This window comes from Hetaerina americana, unplaced genomic scaffold (genome assembly GCF_022747635.1).
Source record: "Hetaerina americana unplaced genomic scaffold, ioHetAmer1.1.p SCAF_195, whole genome shotgun sequence".
NCBI classification, from domain to species: domain Eukaryota; kingdom Metazoa; phylum Arthropoda; class Insecta; order Odonata; family Calopterygidae; genus Hetaerina; species Hetaerina americana.
The window spans coordinates 121,195-140,741 of record NW_027286758.1 but is presented as its reverse complement, the minus strand read 5'-3'; the positions used below and the strand labels follow the sequence as shown (position 1 = coordinate 140,741).

The window sequence follows — 19,547 nt, the reverse complement described above, 5'->3', positions numbered from 1 at the left end:
TGTAAAAGTAAGTGAATTGCTTGTGTGATGTCCTTTCTAAAATATTTTTGTAAGATCTTCGTTGTACTTAAAAGCAATTAGTTCATGGCATACCTAAGGTATTGGGGAAAACTATAGTGATTAGTAGACAAGAGTAGATTTCAGCATTATAATGTCAAAATATTCTTTTGGTGTATTTTATCAGGTTGTGGAGGATGCAAATTATCCCTGGTTGGTTTGTTCGACCTGCATGAAGAAGCTTACGGAATTCCGGCTATTTAAGAATCGATGTGCAGAGTGTCTGTTTGTGTACTACAATCGTATCCAAAAGGGGTTCAATCCTGTGACGGAAGACTGGTTAACTAATCGACAACAGGTCAGTTGCATCCATTTATTTGAAAGATGTAACAAAATCATATCTTGCCCCAAATGAATATATTTCGTTGCATCTGTTTGTATTTATATGCTGTACAATTCATTTCCGTATCTCATAATGCCTGTGATTGATAACTTTGTTATCAATCACAGGCATTATCATTTGTGGCAAAATTGTGCACTATTTGAGTATGTGCGCTTGGAAAAGTAATTTTGTTTCAATTACTGTCCATTTCACTACTCCCAAACCGACATATGCAAAGGCATCCTATCTTTTATTTCAATGATCTTGCATCTTCAATGACCATGTTCCCGCACTGTTCATAACTGCGCTCCATGTCAAAGTAAATGCGATCATTTTTTTGAACATCCTTTCATTACGCCCTTTAATATCTATGTATAAAATAATTCAAATGATTCAAAAACCATTCTTATTTGACATTTTTACACTACCGAACAGTGGGATTGGGTTCGATTCCCTTATACTTCTTAATGGGGTCTACGGTAATAGGTGAATTTAACATAATGCCATGAAGGACTTAGTATTGGGTGAATGCTACCATCACCTACCAAACCGACTGAATTTGATTACTGTTTTTATTGTTTATAAGGAGGTGAGTGATGTCCTGACCCAAGACAATAATAATCCTAGAGAGCATATGGTTGATGGTACATCAGACAAAGTGTGGGCTTCAAGTAGTACCGTGGAATCTGCTGTACATTCCGTGGGAACAGCATCAGTTGAGATGAAGAACCCATATTCACCAGTCCATGGAATGCATTTTATGGCCATTAATGATTGTAATGAAGTGAATATTCTGGTGAGTGAATTGAGCTGTTATCCATTGCAATCATAACCAATTCTATTTTGCAAATTAATATTGTAGTGTCTTGAAAGTTTAAGTTTTTTTTTCTTAAGCATGGAGAAGAAGTGCAATAGGTATCAATGGCTCTGGCCTTTCAAACACCTACACTGAAATGTTGAACCATCATTTGATAATGTTTATTCCATTGAATGAAGGTAGATGCATGCAATTTAAGGACCTAAAGTCATAATCATTATCTGTTTAATGAAATAATGGATTCCAAAATTATTTTCGAGCAAGACTTAAATAACAAAGTTTGACCAAAAAGATTTTTTGCTCTGAATCACTTATTTTGAAATGTTAATAAAATACCATTATTGAATAATGATGTTTAATAATGTGCTTTGAATTAGTTTCCTGGTGAGATCAAGAAAGAGATTGAAGATGAGACCATTGCCAGTAATGCTGTTGACGGTAGTGAGGTAGATGTCCAAGATGACATGATCATTGTCAAAGAAGAAATTGATACTACCAGTGGATGCTCTGTTCTTCTGAAAATTGATACTGGCTCATCAATGCAGGAAGGTTACAGTCATTGGTTGGACAATGAAGATTCAAGCCATTTGGTGAGTGCATCTATTCATTTCAGGAGCATAATTATCAATCTACACTTTAGATCAAATTTTCCCTTCCGGCTCAAAGTGGTGTTATCATCGACAGATGTAATGAACACTTCAATTTTCTCAGACTGATTGGGCAAAGATCACGTAAGATAAATTTTGTCTCCCAGATTTTTTGTATAGGGTCAAACTTATAACCATAATACCCTCGGTCAATAAGAAGCAGAATGAGTCAGAATTCTTTAAATGCTCTCCCATATATATATACAGGGTTTATTCCAAAAGTAATGCAATCACATTTCCCATGCCATTCCTATTGAATAGAGTGGATTTAAGTCACTGTTTGTAAGTAGGAGGGACTCTAAGATATGCTTCAAAACCAGTTACAGTGCTCTTCAAGTTGCGGAAACAGCAGGATATCAGCTATTGTGCGCCAACCAGCAATCTGGTTCTACTGTAAAAATGCTGTAAATATCATGCTATTTACTTAATGGTATTAGTGTATATAAACAAGACTACTGCTTTTTGTTGTATAAGATGATTGCAATGGTCTGCATATGCAACTCTATTCAAATGAAAAAGACAAAAGAATTGATTTACTGCTCATGATAAAGGTGGTGTATTCAAATAGGTTAATGTAGTGATTGGCAGTTTTTTAAGAAGAGATAAGATATGCCCAGGATTCTATAGCAAATAGAAGTGTTAGGATAGATAATGGCTATTATGTAGCATTATATGTATTAGGTTAGTGTGAAAGTTATGGCAGGATTTAATTTTCAGAACAGGAAATAGGCAGCTTGTGCAAAGTAATGACTGTTCAGGTAAGTCAGAATTGTGGTGATGCTGGGTGTTTGCAGGGATGACTTAGTTGTTCCTCTCTTTATTATTTTTAGCATCTCTACATAGTAATCATATTATTTGTTCTTTCCCTGAAACACGAATTTATTATTTGTAGCCAGGTATTCGATGCATTGGTTAGGCTGAAAGGCCTTTAATGACAGGAGCACTCTATCTGTCTGTTGCTTGACAGTTTTTTAAGGTTTTTAATCACCTTAACAGAGAAGTGGTCTTCAAAAATTGGTAGTGGGAAGCAGGTTGATTAAGGATGGGATAGATAAGGATCATGATGGTTTTCATAAAATAGAATTGGTTATGATGAAGAGTGAAAGGGCGGTGTTTAATTGACTGATGTACTAGGCAGGGCCAAAGTTACAGTAAAGGCTAAGTTAGCAAATTGTTAAATTTTATGGTATTTGGACAAAGAAGTGATGATAAGGTGAGGGCTTTTCAGGCAGTTTGGTTCAAAGAGAGGATTCAATTGGGTTGAAGATTTGAGAATTTTACTATTCAGCAGTTTTTCAGGGTAATCACTTTTTCTGAGACAGTAAAGTAGCTGGTTGGTGTATTTTTATTGGAGGGGAGTGTTCCTGTAAAAACAGAAGCTACAGAACGAGTCAGAAGGAGATGAAGGACTTTGCATGTGAACAGAGGCCACAGTTGGAGATAAAGTTATTGTTGATAGTTGGTAAGTTTCATTCAGACTGATTGAAAATTATTTTTCTAGGGGTGAATGTTGATAGCTTGGAAAGTTATATTAGAGTCAGATATAGATGAATTGAAAGATTCTGGAAAAGAAGAAGAAGAAAAAGACATGACAGTACAGTGAGGATCAAGATGGTGCGGGGGCTAATGTACTGGCTTCCCACCCTGATGGCGCGGGTTCAAATCCTGGCAGTGTAGAATATTTTTCAGAGGTATCTCAATCCCTATTTATGGTGCTTTGTGGAGGGCAATTGAGTGAGTATGCATCCATCAGATGGGACGTTAAGCTGCAGACCCCTTGGCACCTTTCATAATGAGTTGGCTAATGCCGATGCTGGGTTTCTCTCCACCCTTCAACCTTTCCTATCCATCCCCTATGGTGCAAATGACCTTGGCTGTTGGTTGCCTTCCCTGAATAATACTAGTTGATTTCAAAAGCTCGTTTGTTAGGTTGAATTGGGATGAACTAGAGTAAAATGCAGAAAATAAGAATGGATAGGATAAACAGAAGGCTAATCATTTACCAAGTAGAGGTAGAAGTACTCAGAGATGAAGGGGACTTAATGTAAAGTATGTCACTGGATTTTGTTATGTTAGCAGTCCCAAAATATTTATTTGGTACTTATGGCCATCCATAATTTACCTAACTGGTAATTACCTAAACAAAATTACAATGCATATGAAGTTATTACATGTTTGCAAACTATACAGCCTTGTTTGATGGATTCTTATAATCCGTTCCATTGGACAGAGGCCATAGAAATATTATGTCTCAAGGGTCATTTCTGTTCATCATTTTTTTAAAACAAGGGGTTTTAAGAGTTTTTCACCCTGTAGTCATATGTAGTTATTTCTCTTGTGTTTCTCAACAGAACAGGGTGATAACTTTACAGCAAGTCTCTGATTATCTCTGTATTCATTAATCCTATCATCCTAACCAATGCAAGTAAATTATTTGATGAAAAAATTTTTTTCAAGAGGTATTAGCTAAAATATTATTTATTATAACAATTTAATGTATGCCAGTTAACAATTTTTTCATCTTAATTTTACAAATAACCTGTTATTCAAACATTTTTCATGGATATCCTGAAAATCTGTTATTTTTTTCTTTGATCTTGCAGGATAATTTGGAGGATGCAGAAATAAGTATGCCCTCCAAGGAGGAAGTAAACATTAAGGAAGATTTTGATACTGAAATTCCTCAGATGGAAGTAAGACTGGAATGGGAGGTGTTGCAGGAACAAGGTAATTGGAGCTGAGGACTGTGCTATCACTTCACCTTTGCTACTTTCTAGTGTAATACAACTATTGTTGATTAACCCTTGCAGTACCATTAATGTATTTTGGAAAGACTGAGTTAACTTTATAGAATTTTATTTAAAATATCTGAAAGGCCATTTAAAACAGTATGATAAATTGCAAAAAGGATGATAATAATGTCATCCCTTTTTTGCAATTATTTATAACATATTTAATATTATTTATGAAGCTACTCAGACTAGATCTTTTAATAATCTTGCTGTGTTTTCAAGCCATTTTTTTGTTTGCTTGATTATTCTGATTTTAAATTTAATTGCTTAGGACTTATAAATGAAATAACCCAAAACAACCATTTTGACTTTCAATATCTTATGTTTTTCCCCAAGTAAGATCTAAACTTAGTGTGAAAGGCTGAATTTAGCTCCCTGTAACTTCTTTAGGTTTCTCTGGCTCAAAAGAGCCTTGAAAGGAAAGCACTTGCCACTGAGGAAGGTAAAACCAAAATGGCTAGAGAGCCTAATTCAGGTCAGCATTAGTTGATGACATGCTTTGTTCCTCGGATTGAAGCACAGCTGATGTTGCTAAAATGTATACATAGAGTGATGAATTTCTACAGGAAAAGACTAGACATACGATTGTATGCAAATTCATGTACACATATGTGATTCAATGTGAACATGCATATCTATAATTATAATTTTACATTAATTAGTGTATTCAAACTGGTGAAAACAATTTTTTCATCAGAAGTATTTATTTTTTAATGAGTATATACTTTACCTTATGCTTCAAATCTTTCAGATAAACACCAAAAACAAGTTAATGCAGGGGATGATGCTTCAGCCTCTCAAAGCTATATGTGTGAAACTTGCTACAAGGTATTTGAACAAAAGGACCTTCTCAAAGATCATGTAATGCATAAGCACCTTAAGAGAATGATGCAATTCAGATGTGATGTTTGTTTGGAGGCATTTAAGAGAAAAATTGACCTTGCAAGTCATATCAAATTGGTGCATGCTCTTAAGAAGAAGCACCAATGTGAATTCTGCTCCAAAAACTTTCCATATTTAAGTAAACTCAAAATCCACATGTTGACACATACTCGGAAAAGACCATTTCAATGTGCATTGTGTTTAAAAGGTTTCGCTGGAAAGATACATTTAAAGAAGCACATGTTGACACATACTGACAGAAGGGAACACATATGTGAGATCTGTTCTAAAGTATTTACTTGTATTGGTACTTTAAAGAGGCACGTGTTGACACACACTGGTGACAGGCCTTACAAGTGCAGGATATGTCACAATACCTTTACCAGAAATTTTACCTTAAAGACTCACATGTTGACACACACTGGTGACAAGCCACACAAGTGCCAGTTGTGTCTAAAAGCATTTACTGTCAAAAGCCATCTAAAGTCACACATCTTGACACACACTGGCGAAAAGCCTTACAAGTGCAGGATATGTCAAAAAACTTTTACCCATAGTAGTAGTCTAAAGAGTCACATGTTAACACACACTGGCGAAAAGCCATACAAGTGCAGGATATGTCAAAAAACTTTTACCCAGAAGTGTCATTTAAAGACTCACATGTTAATACACACTGGTGAAAGGCCATATAAGTGCAGGATATGTCACAATACCTTTACCAAGAATTGTATTCTAAAGACTCACATGTTGACTCATACTGGTGACAAGCCATACAAGTGCCATTTGTGTCTAAAAACATTTATTGTCAAGAGCCATCTAAAGTCACACATCTTGACACACACTGGCGAAAAGCCTTACAAGTGCAGGATATGTGAAAGAACTTTTACCCAGAGTAGTGGTCTAAAGACTCACATGTTAATACACACTGGTGAAAGGCCATACAAGTGCAGGATATGTCAAAAAACTTTTACCCAGAAGTGTCATTTAAAGACTCACATGTTGACACATACCGATGAAAAGCCAAATATGTGCCGGATATGAGATAAAGAATTCACTTTCAACAGTCAGCTTAAGTCTCACATGTTAACACACTAGTGAAAAGCCATTCAAGTGCATCATATGTTCTTAAAGGTTTACTAAGAGTAGTTATTTAACTCTTTGCTGTCCAATATTTATTTCGGAATTCCAACAGTCTGGTCCAAATTATTTTAAGAAAAAAAGAAATAAAACGTCAGATGCTAATGTTGTATATTTTATTGTTCATATTTGCATTTTTTTTATGTGGGTTTCCTCTTTATTATAGTGAAGCACATCAAATGATTTAATTTATTCTTTAAAATCTTTAAGCGTGTTATATCTTTTGAAGCAATTTCTCACATGTAGTCCAGGATTATGGTCACAAGTTTCACATATATAGATTGTCTCCCTTCTTCCACCAGGCACATTTCTTTTCGAACACACAAGACAGTCTTTGTGCTTTCCCTCTGGATTCGGAACAATTATATGTAGCTTCCCAATTAGTCTCCGCTCCTTGTCTGAATCGGAAGTTCTTCCTCTCTTGGTTGCAGAATTTCCCTGGCGGAAGTTGCCAGTTAGCTCCATCTACAACTGCCTCCTGAATCTTAGGTGACTTATAGGTTTTTTATTTTGAATCTTGCAGTTTTCCTGGTAAAGGATATACCCATTTATTATTGATACCTCCATGCCCCAGAAAAACAGCTTTCACCACCACTTTAGAGCCTTTCGAAGGAAGCAGTAGGAAGAGGTATATTGATCTGCAGTGTCCACTGCGCCCATATTTTTTGTATAGTGCACAACGACACTTGGCTTCTCAACCTCTTGAATCTGACAAGTTCCCTTTGCTTTCCTTGAAACAGCCTCCGAAGATGATGTGCTCCAAGTACTGAGCAAAGAAACAACGCGTTTAATGTCACAATTTGATCCAAATCATTCCCGAAGCTGCAATCTTCTTCACTAGACAAATCTGCAAACTCGTCATCAACATCACACATATAGTCATCTTCGTCACAACTATCAGCATAAATTTCTTTTCTTATCTCATCTTCATCCATTTTTGAACCACTAAAAATAAGAAGAGAGCTTGTAAATGAAATCCATAGAAATGAATCACTGGTATAAAAAACAAAGAAAACTGACTTTACTAAGCATTATGTGCGCAATATTTGGAACGGAATAATAATACATTCTAATAATTAGGTAATTTTACAAAAGAACTAACCTATAGGTTGCAGAAACCTCCAAAGTTAGTTGAAAAACACTGAAAAATAATGTCAACCATGGCTAAATTGCATCAGCTACGATCGTAAACTATGCAAAATTGAACATCACGTGTTCCATTGTATTCATATCCTTAAAAGGTATTACATCCAAGAAAGACACGCGGAAAGGTTTAAGTAGGTCTAAGAAGTACAACCAAATGATACCAGATGGTAGAACCATACTGATAAGGCGTATAAATGCCGCATGCAGCTCTGTCGAGCCTGACTCGTTGGACCAGATACTTACGCTGAGACTGTCGAGTGCAACTCGACGTTGGACCGCAAAGGGTTAATATCCACTTCCTTATTAAAGGATAATGAAACATCTCTATCTTCCAATGGGTCCTGAGAAATGTCAAAATGACAGTCTTCTTTTATATCTACTTCCTTATTAAAGGATAATGAAACATCTCTATCTTCCAATGGGTCCTGGAAGAAAAACATTACAGATAGAGTGAGATCTCATTTCAGAGAGAGATGTGTTTTCATAGAACAATAATGAGTAATGGAAGTATTAATATTCTCCTAACAACTTTTGCAAAAAGAAAAATAGGAACTGAATTCCTCATTGGTCAAAAAACATTAGGAGGAATGAAAGGATAACAAACAACCAAGTGCAACCATCAAGATAAAAGAGGGTTTTCAAGAAAATAAAAAGGATAGTTTTATTCCAAAGAAACTGAAGGAGATGCCGCAAAAGTAACTTTAAACAGAGTCATCTGCTAATTTGCATTTCAATGCAACAATTTCAGATTGTAGCGGCATCTCCCCCAGTGTGTCTCCCCAATTTGTCAATGTATTACCACCATAAGTGTTTAAAGTTGGCTTTAACCTTGTGGGATGTGGCATGTTGTGCACAAATATCAATGCTTGTGACATTGTATGCACGATAATTCAAAACAACATCTTGTTCCTTGAAAAGCCCATAAATTTCAGAGTTTAAGAGGATGCCTCAGTAGCTTAAGTGGCTAAAGAACTCTACCGGATATTGAGGGATCTGGGTTCAAATTCCAATCAATGCAAATGATTTTTACACTCTGAAATTGTTGCAAGGAAAGTTTTACCTTAAAATGGCTAGATTTAATATGCAGATGGTTAATTGTGTACACATTATTATACATACACACACAACATTATATATAGACACTCACCAAATTCTTTGCTTCTACATTACTGCACCAATGATTTTCACCTTCCTGAATTCAAGCAACCATTGGCAGTTCTACATCCTTTTCTGGAGCAAAAGAGCATCCACTAAAAGTCTCAGCCCCTTCTTTTACAATAACAAGTCATCTTTGTCATTCATGGCACTACTGCCAACAGTGTCAAATGCGAATGCATCCTTATCCAAGTCTTTCTGATTCTCAGTGGGCAACTAATGGAAAGCATAAACAGGTTATAATATCATAATGGCAGATGATTAACATTTACAAATAAAAGCATCAGGACAATACATCTTTCCAGTTAAGCAAATATTAGAAACAGCAGTAAAAAATGTAATCACTTTAAGCTAATTTGGTAATTTACTTTGTGAAACAACATTTGTTTTGACTGCATTGCATAATAGCTCAACTCTTTAACCTAGATCAATACCTTGCTGTATTTATTAGTGGCAATCCAATTCTTCCAAGTGCTCACGAAATAATTGACATCTCTATTAATTATTTCTGTTCAAGGCGAATTATATGAGATGCTACAGCACTACTGAATGTAAACAATTTGCATGACATACCACAAACCATATCCTCTCCTAGCCTCTTTGCAGCATTGTTGTCATTGCTCAGGACAACACCCTCTTCATTATAAACCATTAACACTGCAATCAATGGGAACCTCCATTTGACAGTTAATGTTATAGTTCACCCAACTTTAACCCCTACATGTCATTATGTGAAATTCAGCCATTACAAGTATATTAATAATTAGGAGTAGATAAATTCAATCCCTGTGCCACCAATGATTTTTCAGGATTACATCTGGTAACAAAATAAGATTGAAAATGCTGAAGTCCATTCCAAGAAACCTCCTGCCTTGATAACATTTAATAAACCTTTAGTATGAGGGTATGTTATTGATGGACATATTACACCACCGAATATGCAAAATTAAATATCAGGATGGCAAAAAATGAAATGAAAAAGTAAATATAAACCTAATCAACATCGACCTAGCGACAGTTAGAATACCATTGGTAGAAGTACACAGAACTGACAGACTTGATTATTGATCAGGTCTTAATGCCTCGGAGGAATCATAAGGAGGAATAAATTGACATAATACACCATCAAATTCGTTGTATTCGTTGTTGATATAGTTCAATTAAATAAATACAACTGACCGCTTCTCTATTGGTTATCAAGTCCTTCGCCGTAAAATTGCACCCCTTTCTATGCGATCATAAAAAACAGACAAACACTCGCCACATCGACGCTTAAATAGCCGGTATTCAGTCAGTAACTCCATGCAGAAAGAACACACCAACCAGGAATGAATTTCATCCTCCACAACCTGATTAAATATTTCATAAACAGATATTCACCAAATAACGCACAAAATCTTCTGGACTTAATATCACCGTTATTTTACAAAAGAGTATACGCGACATACAAACGAACTTCTATCTCATATTAGATTTTTTACACACATAACATTCTCAGCAATGAACACAGACAACTAAGCTTACTTTTAAATCTATTAAATCTTCTATAGTCTTTTGCAGCATGATTTGTAATTTACTATTCTTGCCGAAAACATTGATCAACAGTCCACGACTGTTTAAACACAATCTACACACTTCAAATTCGACTTTATCGCACATTATGAAAGTTTTAGACTACTCCGAATGATTTACTTTGCAATCTTACCCAAACTAATTCTGCAATTTGTCACAGTTTACTTGAAATAGAACTAAACTTTATTAAAACAGCCGAAAACAGCTAAAGTAAACAAAAAACAATTGGACACTTGCATTCCGTTCTTCATCTGTCACACTCTTCAATGGAATTGAGTGATATGGAAAAAAGAATATTAATCCGATCAGTTATATGTCTTGGTATTTCAATGTAATCTAGTAATTTAGGGCAGGAAAAATAATTCCGTTTTATATAATTTTATTAGTTAGTGAAGAATGACCGGCATTCTTTGGTATTATATACAAATCGAAAAAACTAAAAAGGTCTAATATGCTCCGATCATTCATTTGAAAGACCTGGATCAAAAGATTCAGATACGTTTTGCTGATGATTGCTAAATGTAAGAATAACCCAGTATTTATACATGCGAAAGTTATTGTGCGTTGTAGACATATAGTGTATTAAAAATATTACAAGTACCATGTAACCGTCTCTTCATTCTGTTCCTTCCTGAATAAACATCAAAATAAATCTTCGACCCGTAGGAACGGGACTTTTACGAACTGAATCTTTGTCTGACGATCTGAATCTATGTCAAGTTAACATTGAACGTTGTTTGTCATGGTTAATCAGATAATTAAGATCTCAAAACAATCTTAAGGTAATTTTAAGTGTCAACGTTTCGTGATACGTCTAATAATTCCCAAATATGTTCATATGTTCTGACCCAGATTCAGATCGACTCTACTCGTATCAATCCTTTGATTTACAAGAAATACCGCAGAAATAAAATGAACAGATGAAGAACCAAACGCAAGTGCCCAGCTGGGAAGTTTTTTTTGTTTACTAAGGTTTTTTATCAATTTTGAACAGTAATTCAAGTAAATTGGGAACGATGTTATCATATATTTACCGTAAGGTTCTTCAGTAAATCCGTGTCCGATACCTGTGACACTCCATCCTGCTCAAATCTATTTAGAAAAACACCTATTCCGCCTTTTATTCACTCTCTTACTGAATGACGTGATTCACCGGGTGGGATTCGTCAACTTGTGTAATGTGAGGAATTGTGATCCTCTTCCTCCAAAGAGTCGGTCATTTTTATCGACCCTTTGGCTCTTGCACATGAACTGCTGTGTTGAAGAAAAAAGAAGAAAAATGAAATGCCAATCTCAAGTTGTCGAAGCATTTCTGATGTTGTATTGTGTGAATAATCGAACTATTTCACGTAATTTTTGACTGATGTTTATATATTTAACGTTATATTGTCCGGTCAATCATCCGACGTAATCTAAAACGTTCATAATGTGTGATAAAATTGATTTTGTGGTATGCAGATTGTGTTTAAACAGTGGTGGGGTTCTGATAAACATTTTCGACAAGAATAATAAATCGGAATTTATGTTGGAAAACACTATAGAGGATTTGATAAATGTAAAAGTAAGTGAATTGTTTGTGTGATGTCCTTTCTAAAATATTTTTGTAAGATCTTCGTTGTACTTAAAAGCAATTAGTTCATGGCATACCTAAGGTATTGGGGAAAACTATAGTGATTAGTAGACAAGAGTAGATTTCAGCATTATAATGTCAAAATATTCTTTTGGTGTATTTTATCAGGTTGTGGAGGATCCAAATTATCCCTGGTTGGTTTGTTCGACCTGCATGAAGAAGCTTACGGAATTCCGGCTATTTAAGAATCGATGTGCAGAGTGTCTGTTTGTGTACTACAATCGTATCCAAAAGGGGTTCAATCCTGTGACGGAAGACTGGTTAACTAATCGACAACAGGTCAGTTGCATCCATTTATTTGAAAGATGTAACAAAATCATATCTTGCCCCAAATGAATATATTTCGTTGCATCTGTTTGTATTTATATGCTGTACAATTCATTTCCGTATCTCATAATGCCTGTGATTGATAACTTTGTTATCAATCACAGGCATTATCATTTGTGGCAAAATTGTGCACTATTTGAGTATGTGCGCTTGGAAAAGTAATTTTGTTTCAATTACTGTCCATTTCACTACTCCCAAACCGACATATGCAAAGGCATCCTATCTTTTATTTCAATGATCTTGCATCTTCAATGACCATGTTCCCGCACTGTTCATAACTGCGCTCCATGTCAAAGTAAATGCGATCATTTTTTTGAACATCCTTTCATTACGCCCTTTAATATCTATGTATAAAATAATTCAAATGATTCAAAAACCATTCTTATTTGACATTTTTACACTACCGAACAGTGGGATTGGGTTCGATTCCCTTATACTTCTTAATGGGGTCTACGGTAATAGGTGAATTTAACATAATGCCATGAAGGACTTAGTATTGGGTGAATGCTACCATCACCTACCAAACCGACTGAATTTGATTACTGTTTTTATTGTTTATAAGGAGGTGAGTGATGTCCTGACCCAAGACAATAATAATCCTAGAGAGCATATGGTTGATGGTACATCAGACAAAGTGTGGGCTTCAAGTAGTACCGTGGAATCTGCTGTACATTCCGTGGGAACAGCATCAGTTGAGATGAAGAACCCATATTCACCAGTCCATGGAATGCATTTTATGGCCATTAATGATTGTAATGAAGTGAATATTCTGGTGAGTGAATTGAGCTGTTATCCATTGCAATCATAACCAATTCTATTTTGCAAATTAATATTGTAGTGTCTTGAAAGTTTAAGTTTTTTTTTCTTAAGCATGGAGAAGAAGTGCAATAGGTATCAATGGCTCTGGCCTTTCAAACACCTACACTGAAATGTTGAACCATCATTTGATAATGTTTATTCCATTGAATGAAGGTAGATGCATGCAATTTAAGGACCTAAAGTCATAATCATTATCTGTTTAATGAAATAATGGATTCCAAAATTATTTTCGAGCAAGACTTAAATAACAAAGTTTGACCAAAAAGATTTTTTGCTCTGAATCACTTATTTTGAAATGTTAATAAAATACCATTATTGAATAATGATGTTTAATAATGTGCTTTGAATTAGTTTCCTGGTGAGATCAAGAAAGAGATTGAAGATGAGACCATTGCCAGTAATGCTGTTGACGGTAGTGAGGTAGATGTCCAAGATGACATGATCATTGTCAAAGAAGAAATTGATACTACCAGTGGATGCTCTGTTCTTCTGAAAATTGATACTGGCTCATCAATGCAGGAAGGTTACAGTCATTGGTTGGACAATGAAGATTCAAGCCATTTGGTGAGTGCATCTATTCATTTCAGGAGCATAATTATCAATCTACACTTTAGATCAAATTTTCCCTTCCGGCTCAAAGTGGTGTTATCATCGACAGATGTAATGAACACTTCAATTTTCTCAGACTGATTGGGCAAAGATCACGTAAGATAAATTTTGTCTCCCAGATTTTGTGTATAGGGTCAAACTTATAACCATAATACCCTCGGTCAATAAGAAGCAGAATGAGTCAGAATTCTTTAAATGCTCTCCCATATATATATACAGGGTTTATTCCAAAAGTAATGCAATCACATTTCCCATGCCATTCCTATTGAATAGAGTGGATTTAAGTCACTGTTTGTAAGTAGGAGGGACTCTAAGATATGCTTCAAAACCAGTTACAGTGCTCTTCAAGTTGCGGAAACAGCAGGATATCAGCTATTGTGCGCCAACCAGCAATCTGGTTCTACTGTAAAAATGCTGTAAATATCATGCTATTTACTTAATGGTATTAGTGTATATAAACAAGACTACTGCTTTTTGTTGTATAAGATGATTGCAATGGTCTGCATATGCAACTCTATTCAAATGAAAAAGACAAAAGAATTGATTTACTGCTCATGATAAAGGTGGTGTATTCAAATAGGTTAATGTAGTGATTGGCAGTTTTTTAAGAAGAGATAAGATATGCCCAGGATTCTATAGCAAATAGAAGTGTTAGGATAGATAATGGCTATTATGTAGCATTATATGTATTAGGTTAGTGTGAAAGTTATGGCAGGATTTAATTTTCAGAACAGGAAATAGGCAGCTTGTGCAAAGTAATGACTGTTCAGGTAAGTCAGAATTGTGGTGATGCTGGGTGTTTGCAGGGATGACTTAGTTGTTCCTCTCTTTATTATTTTTAGCATCTCTACATAGTAATCATATTATTTGTTCTTTCCCTGAAACACGAATTTATTATTTGTAGCCAGGTATTCGATGCATTGGTTAGGCTGAAAGGCCTTTAATGACAGGAGCACTCTATCTGTCTGTTGCTTGACAGTTTTTTAAGGTTTTTAATCACCTTAACAGAGAAGTGGTCTTCAAAAATTGGTAGTGGGAAGCAGGTTGATTAAGGATGGGATAGATAAGGATCATGATGGTTTTCATAAAATAGAATTGGTTATGATGAAGAGTGAAAGGGCGGTGTTTAATTGACTGATGTACTAGGCAGGGCCAAAGTTACAGTAAAGGCTAAGTTAGCAAATTGTTAAATTTTATGGTATTTGGACAAAGAAGTGATGATAAGGTGAGGGCTTTTCAGGCAGTTTGGTTCAAAGAGAGGATTCAATTGGGTTGAAGATTTGAGAATTTTACTATTCAGCAGTTTTTCAGGGTAATCACTTTTTCTGAGACAGTAAAGTAGCTGGTTGGTGTATTTTTATTGGAGGGGAGTGTTCCTGTAAAAACAGAAGCTACAGAACGAGTCAGAAGGAGATGAAGGACTTTGCATGTGAACAGAGGCCACAGTTGGAGATAAAGTTATTGTTGATAGTTGGTAAGTTTCATTCAGACTGAGTGAAAATTATTTTTCTAGGGGTGAATGTTGATAGCTTGGAAAGTTATATTAGAGTCAGATATAGATGAATTGAAAGATTCTGGAAAAGAAGAAGAAGAAAAAGACATGACAGTACAGTGAGGATCAAGATGGTGCGGGGGCTAATGTACTGGCTTCCCACCCTGATGGCGCGGGTTCAAATCCTGGCAGTGTAGAATATTTTTCAGAGGTATCTCAATCCCTATTTATGGTGCTTTGTGGAGGGCAATTGAGTGAGTATGCATCCATCAGATGGGACGTTAAGCTGCAGACCCCTTGGCACCTTTCATAATGAGTTGGCTAATGCCGATGCTGGGTTTCTCTCCACCCTTCAACCTTTCCTATCCATCCCCTATGGTGCAAATGACCTTGGCTGTTGGTTGCCTTCCCTGAATAATACTAGTTGATTTCAAAAGCTCGTTTGTTAGGTTGAATTGGGATGAACTAGAGTAAAATGCAGAAAATAAGAATGGATAGGATAAACAGAAGGCTAATCATTTACCAAGTAGAGGTAGAAGTACTCAGAGATGAAGGGGACTTAATGTAAAGTATGTCACTGGATTTTGTTATGTTAGCAGTCCCAAAATATTTATTTGGTACTTATGGCCATCCATAATTTACCTAACTGGTAATTACCTAAACAAAATTACAATGCATATGAAGTTATTACATGTTTGCAAACTATACAGCCTTGTTTGATGGATTCTTATAATCCGTTCCATTGGACAGAGGCCATAGAAATATTATGTCTCAAGGGTCATTTCTGTTCATCATTTTTTTAAAACAAGGGGTTTTAAGAGTTTTTCACCCTGTAGTCATATGTAGTTATTTCTCTTGTGTTTCTCAACAGAACAGGGTGATAACTTTACAGCAAGTCTCTGATTATCTCTGTATTCATTAATCCTATCATCCTAACCAATGCAAGTAAATTATTTGAAGAAAAAATTTTTTTCAAGAGGTATTAGCTAAAATATTATTTATTATAACAATTTAATGTATGCCAGTTAACAATTTTTTCATCTTAATTTTACAAATAACCTGTTATTCAAACATTTTTCATGGATATCCTGAAAATCTGTTATTTTTTTCTTTGATCTTGCAGGATAATTTGGAGGATGCAGAAATAAGTATGCCCTCCAAGGAGGAAGTAAACACTAAGGAAGATTTTGATACTGAAATTCCTCAGATGGAAGTAAGACTGGAATGGGAGGTGTTGCAGGAACAAGGTAATTGGAGCTGAGGACTGTGCTATCACTTCACCTTTGCTACTTTCTAGTGTAATACAACTATTGTTGATTAACCCTTGCAGTACCATTAATGTATTTTGGAAAGACTGAGTTAACTTTATAGAATTTTATTTAAAATATCTGAAAGGCCATTTAAAACAGTATGATAAATTGCAAAAAGGATGATAATAATGTCATCCCTTTTTTGCAATTATTTATAACATATTTAATATTATTTATGAAGCTACTCAGACTAGATCTTTTAATAATCTTGCTGTGTTTTCAAGCCATTTTTTTGTTTGCTTGATTATTCTGATTTTAAATTTAATTGCTTAGGACTTATAAATGAAATAACCCAAAACAACCATTTTGACTTTCAATATCTTATGTTTTTCCCCAAGTAAGATCTAAACTTAGTGTGAAAGGCTGAATTTAGCTCCCTGTAACTTCTTTAGGTTTCTCTGGCTCAAAAGAGCCTTGAAAGGAAAGCACTTGCCACTGAGGAAGGTAAAACCAAAATGGCTAGAGAGCCTAATTCAGGTCAGCATTAGTTGATGACATGCTTTGTTCCTCGGATTGAAGCACAGCTGATGTTGCTAAAATGTATACATAGAGTGATGAATTTCTACAGGAAAAGACTAGACATACGATTGTATGCAAATTCATGTACACATATGTGATTCAATGTGAACATGCATATCTATAATTATAATTTTACATTAATTAGTGTATTCAAACTGGTGAAAACAATTTTTTCATCAGAAGTATTTATTTTTTAATGAGTATATACTTTACCTTATGCTTCAAATCTTTCAGATAAACACCAAAAACAAGTTAATGCAGGGGATGATGCTTCAGCCTCTCAAAGCTATATGTGTGAAACTTGCTACAAGGTATTTGAACAAAAGGACCTTCTCAAAGATCATGTAATGCATAAGCACCTTAAGAGAATGATGCAATTCAGATGTGATGTTTGTTTGGAGGCATTTAAGAGAAAAATTGACCTTGCAAGTCATATCAAATTGGTGCATGCTCTTAAGAAGAAGCACCAATGTGAATTCTGCTCCAAAAACTTTCCATATTTAAGTAAACTCAAAATCCACATGTTGACACATACTCGGAAAAGACCATTTCAATGTGCATTGTGTTTAAAAGGTTTCGCTGGAAAGATACATTTAAAGAAGCACATGTTGACACATACTGACAGAAGGGAACACATATGTGAGATCTGTTCTAAAGTATTTACTTGTATTGGTACTTTAAAGAGGCACGTGTTGACACACACTGGTGACAGGCCTTACAAGTGCAGGATATGTCACAATACCTTTACCAGAAATTTTACCTTAAAGACTCACATGTTGACACACACTGGTGACAAGCCACACAAGTGCCAGTTGTGTCTAAAAGCATTTACTGTCAAAAGCCATCTAAAGTCACACATCTTGACACACACTGGCGAAAAGCCTTACAAGTGCAGGATATGTCAAAAAACTTTTACCCATAGTAGTAGTCTAAAGAGTCACATGTTAACACACACTGGCGAAAAGCCATACAAGTGCAGGATATGTCAAAAAACTTTTACCCAGAAGTGTCATTTAAAGACTCACATGTTAATACACACTGGTGAAAGGCCATATAAGTGCAGGATATGTCACAATACCTTTACCAAGAATTGTATTCTAAAGACTCACATGTTGACTCATACTGGTGACAAGCCATACAAGTGCCATTTGTGTCTAAAAACATTTATTGTCAAGAGCCATCTAAAGTCACACATCTTGACACACACTGGCGAAAAGCCTTACAAGTGCAGGATATGTGAAAGAACTTTTACCCAGAGTAGTGGTCTAAAGACTCACATGTTAATACACACTGGTGAAAGGCCATACAAGTGCAGGATATGTCAAAAAACTTTTACCCAGAAGTGTCATTTAAAGACTCACATGTTGACACATACCGATGAAAAGCCAAATATGTGCCGGATATGAGATAAAGAATTCACTTTCAACAGTCAGCTTAAGTCTCACATGTTAACACACTAGTGAAAAGCCATTCAAGTGCATCATATGTTCTTAAAGGTTTACTAAGAGTAGTTATTTAACTCTTTGCTGTCCAATATTTATTTCGGAATTCCAACAGTCTGGTCCAAATTATTTTAAGAAAAAAAGAAATAAAACGTCAGATGCTAATGTTGTATATTTTATTGTTCATATTTGCATTTTTTTTATGTGGGTTTCCTCTTTATTATAGTGAAGCACATCAAATGATTTAATTTATTCTTTAAAATCTTTAAGCGTGTTATATCTTTTGAAGCAATTTCTCACATGTAGTCCAGGATTATGGTCACAAGTTTCACATATATAGATTGTCTCCCTTCTTCCACCAGGCACATTTCTTTTCGAACACACAAGACAGTCTTTGTGCTTTCCCTCTGGATTCGGAACAATTATATGTAGCTTCCCAATTAGTCTCCGCTCCTTGTCTGAATCGGAAGTTCTTCCTCTCTTGGTTGCAGAATTTCCCTGGCGGAAGTTGCCAGTTAGCTCCATCTACAACTGCCTCCTGAATCTTAGGTGACTTATAGGTTTTTTATTTTGAATCTTGCAGTTTTCCTGGTAAAGGATATACCCATTTATTATTGATACCTCCATGCCCCAGAAAAACAGCTTTCACCACCACTTTAGAGCCTTTCGAAGGAAGCAGTAGGAAGAGGTATATTGATCTGCAGTGTCCACTGCGCCCATATTTTTTGTATAGTGCACAACGACACTTGGCTTCTCAACCTCTTGAATCTGACAAGTTCCCTTTGCTTTCCTTGAAACAGCCTCCGAAGATGATGTGCTCCAAGTACTGAGCAAAGAAACAACGCGTTTAATGTCACAATTTGATCCAAATC

At 35.4% G+C, this 19,547-nt stretch overlaps 1 protein-coding gene across 1 annotated transcript in view; it reads left to right on the top strand.

Annotated features, from left to right (window-relative positions):
• LOC139687415 (zinc finger protein 107-like) overlaps positions 1 to 19,547 on the top strand; it is an 81,859-nt gene that overhangs the window by 14,436 nt on the left and 47,876 nt on the right. The window contains exon 3 of the mRNA XM_071584534.1: positions 17,644 to 18,237. Coding sequence (XP_071440635.1) covers positions 17,644 to 18,237 — 594 coding nt within the window. The remainder of the gene's footprint in view (positions 1 to 17,643; positions 18,238 to 19,547) is intronic.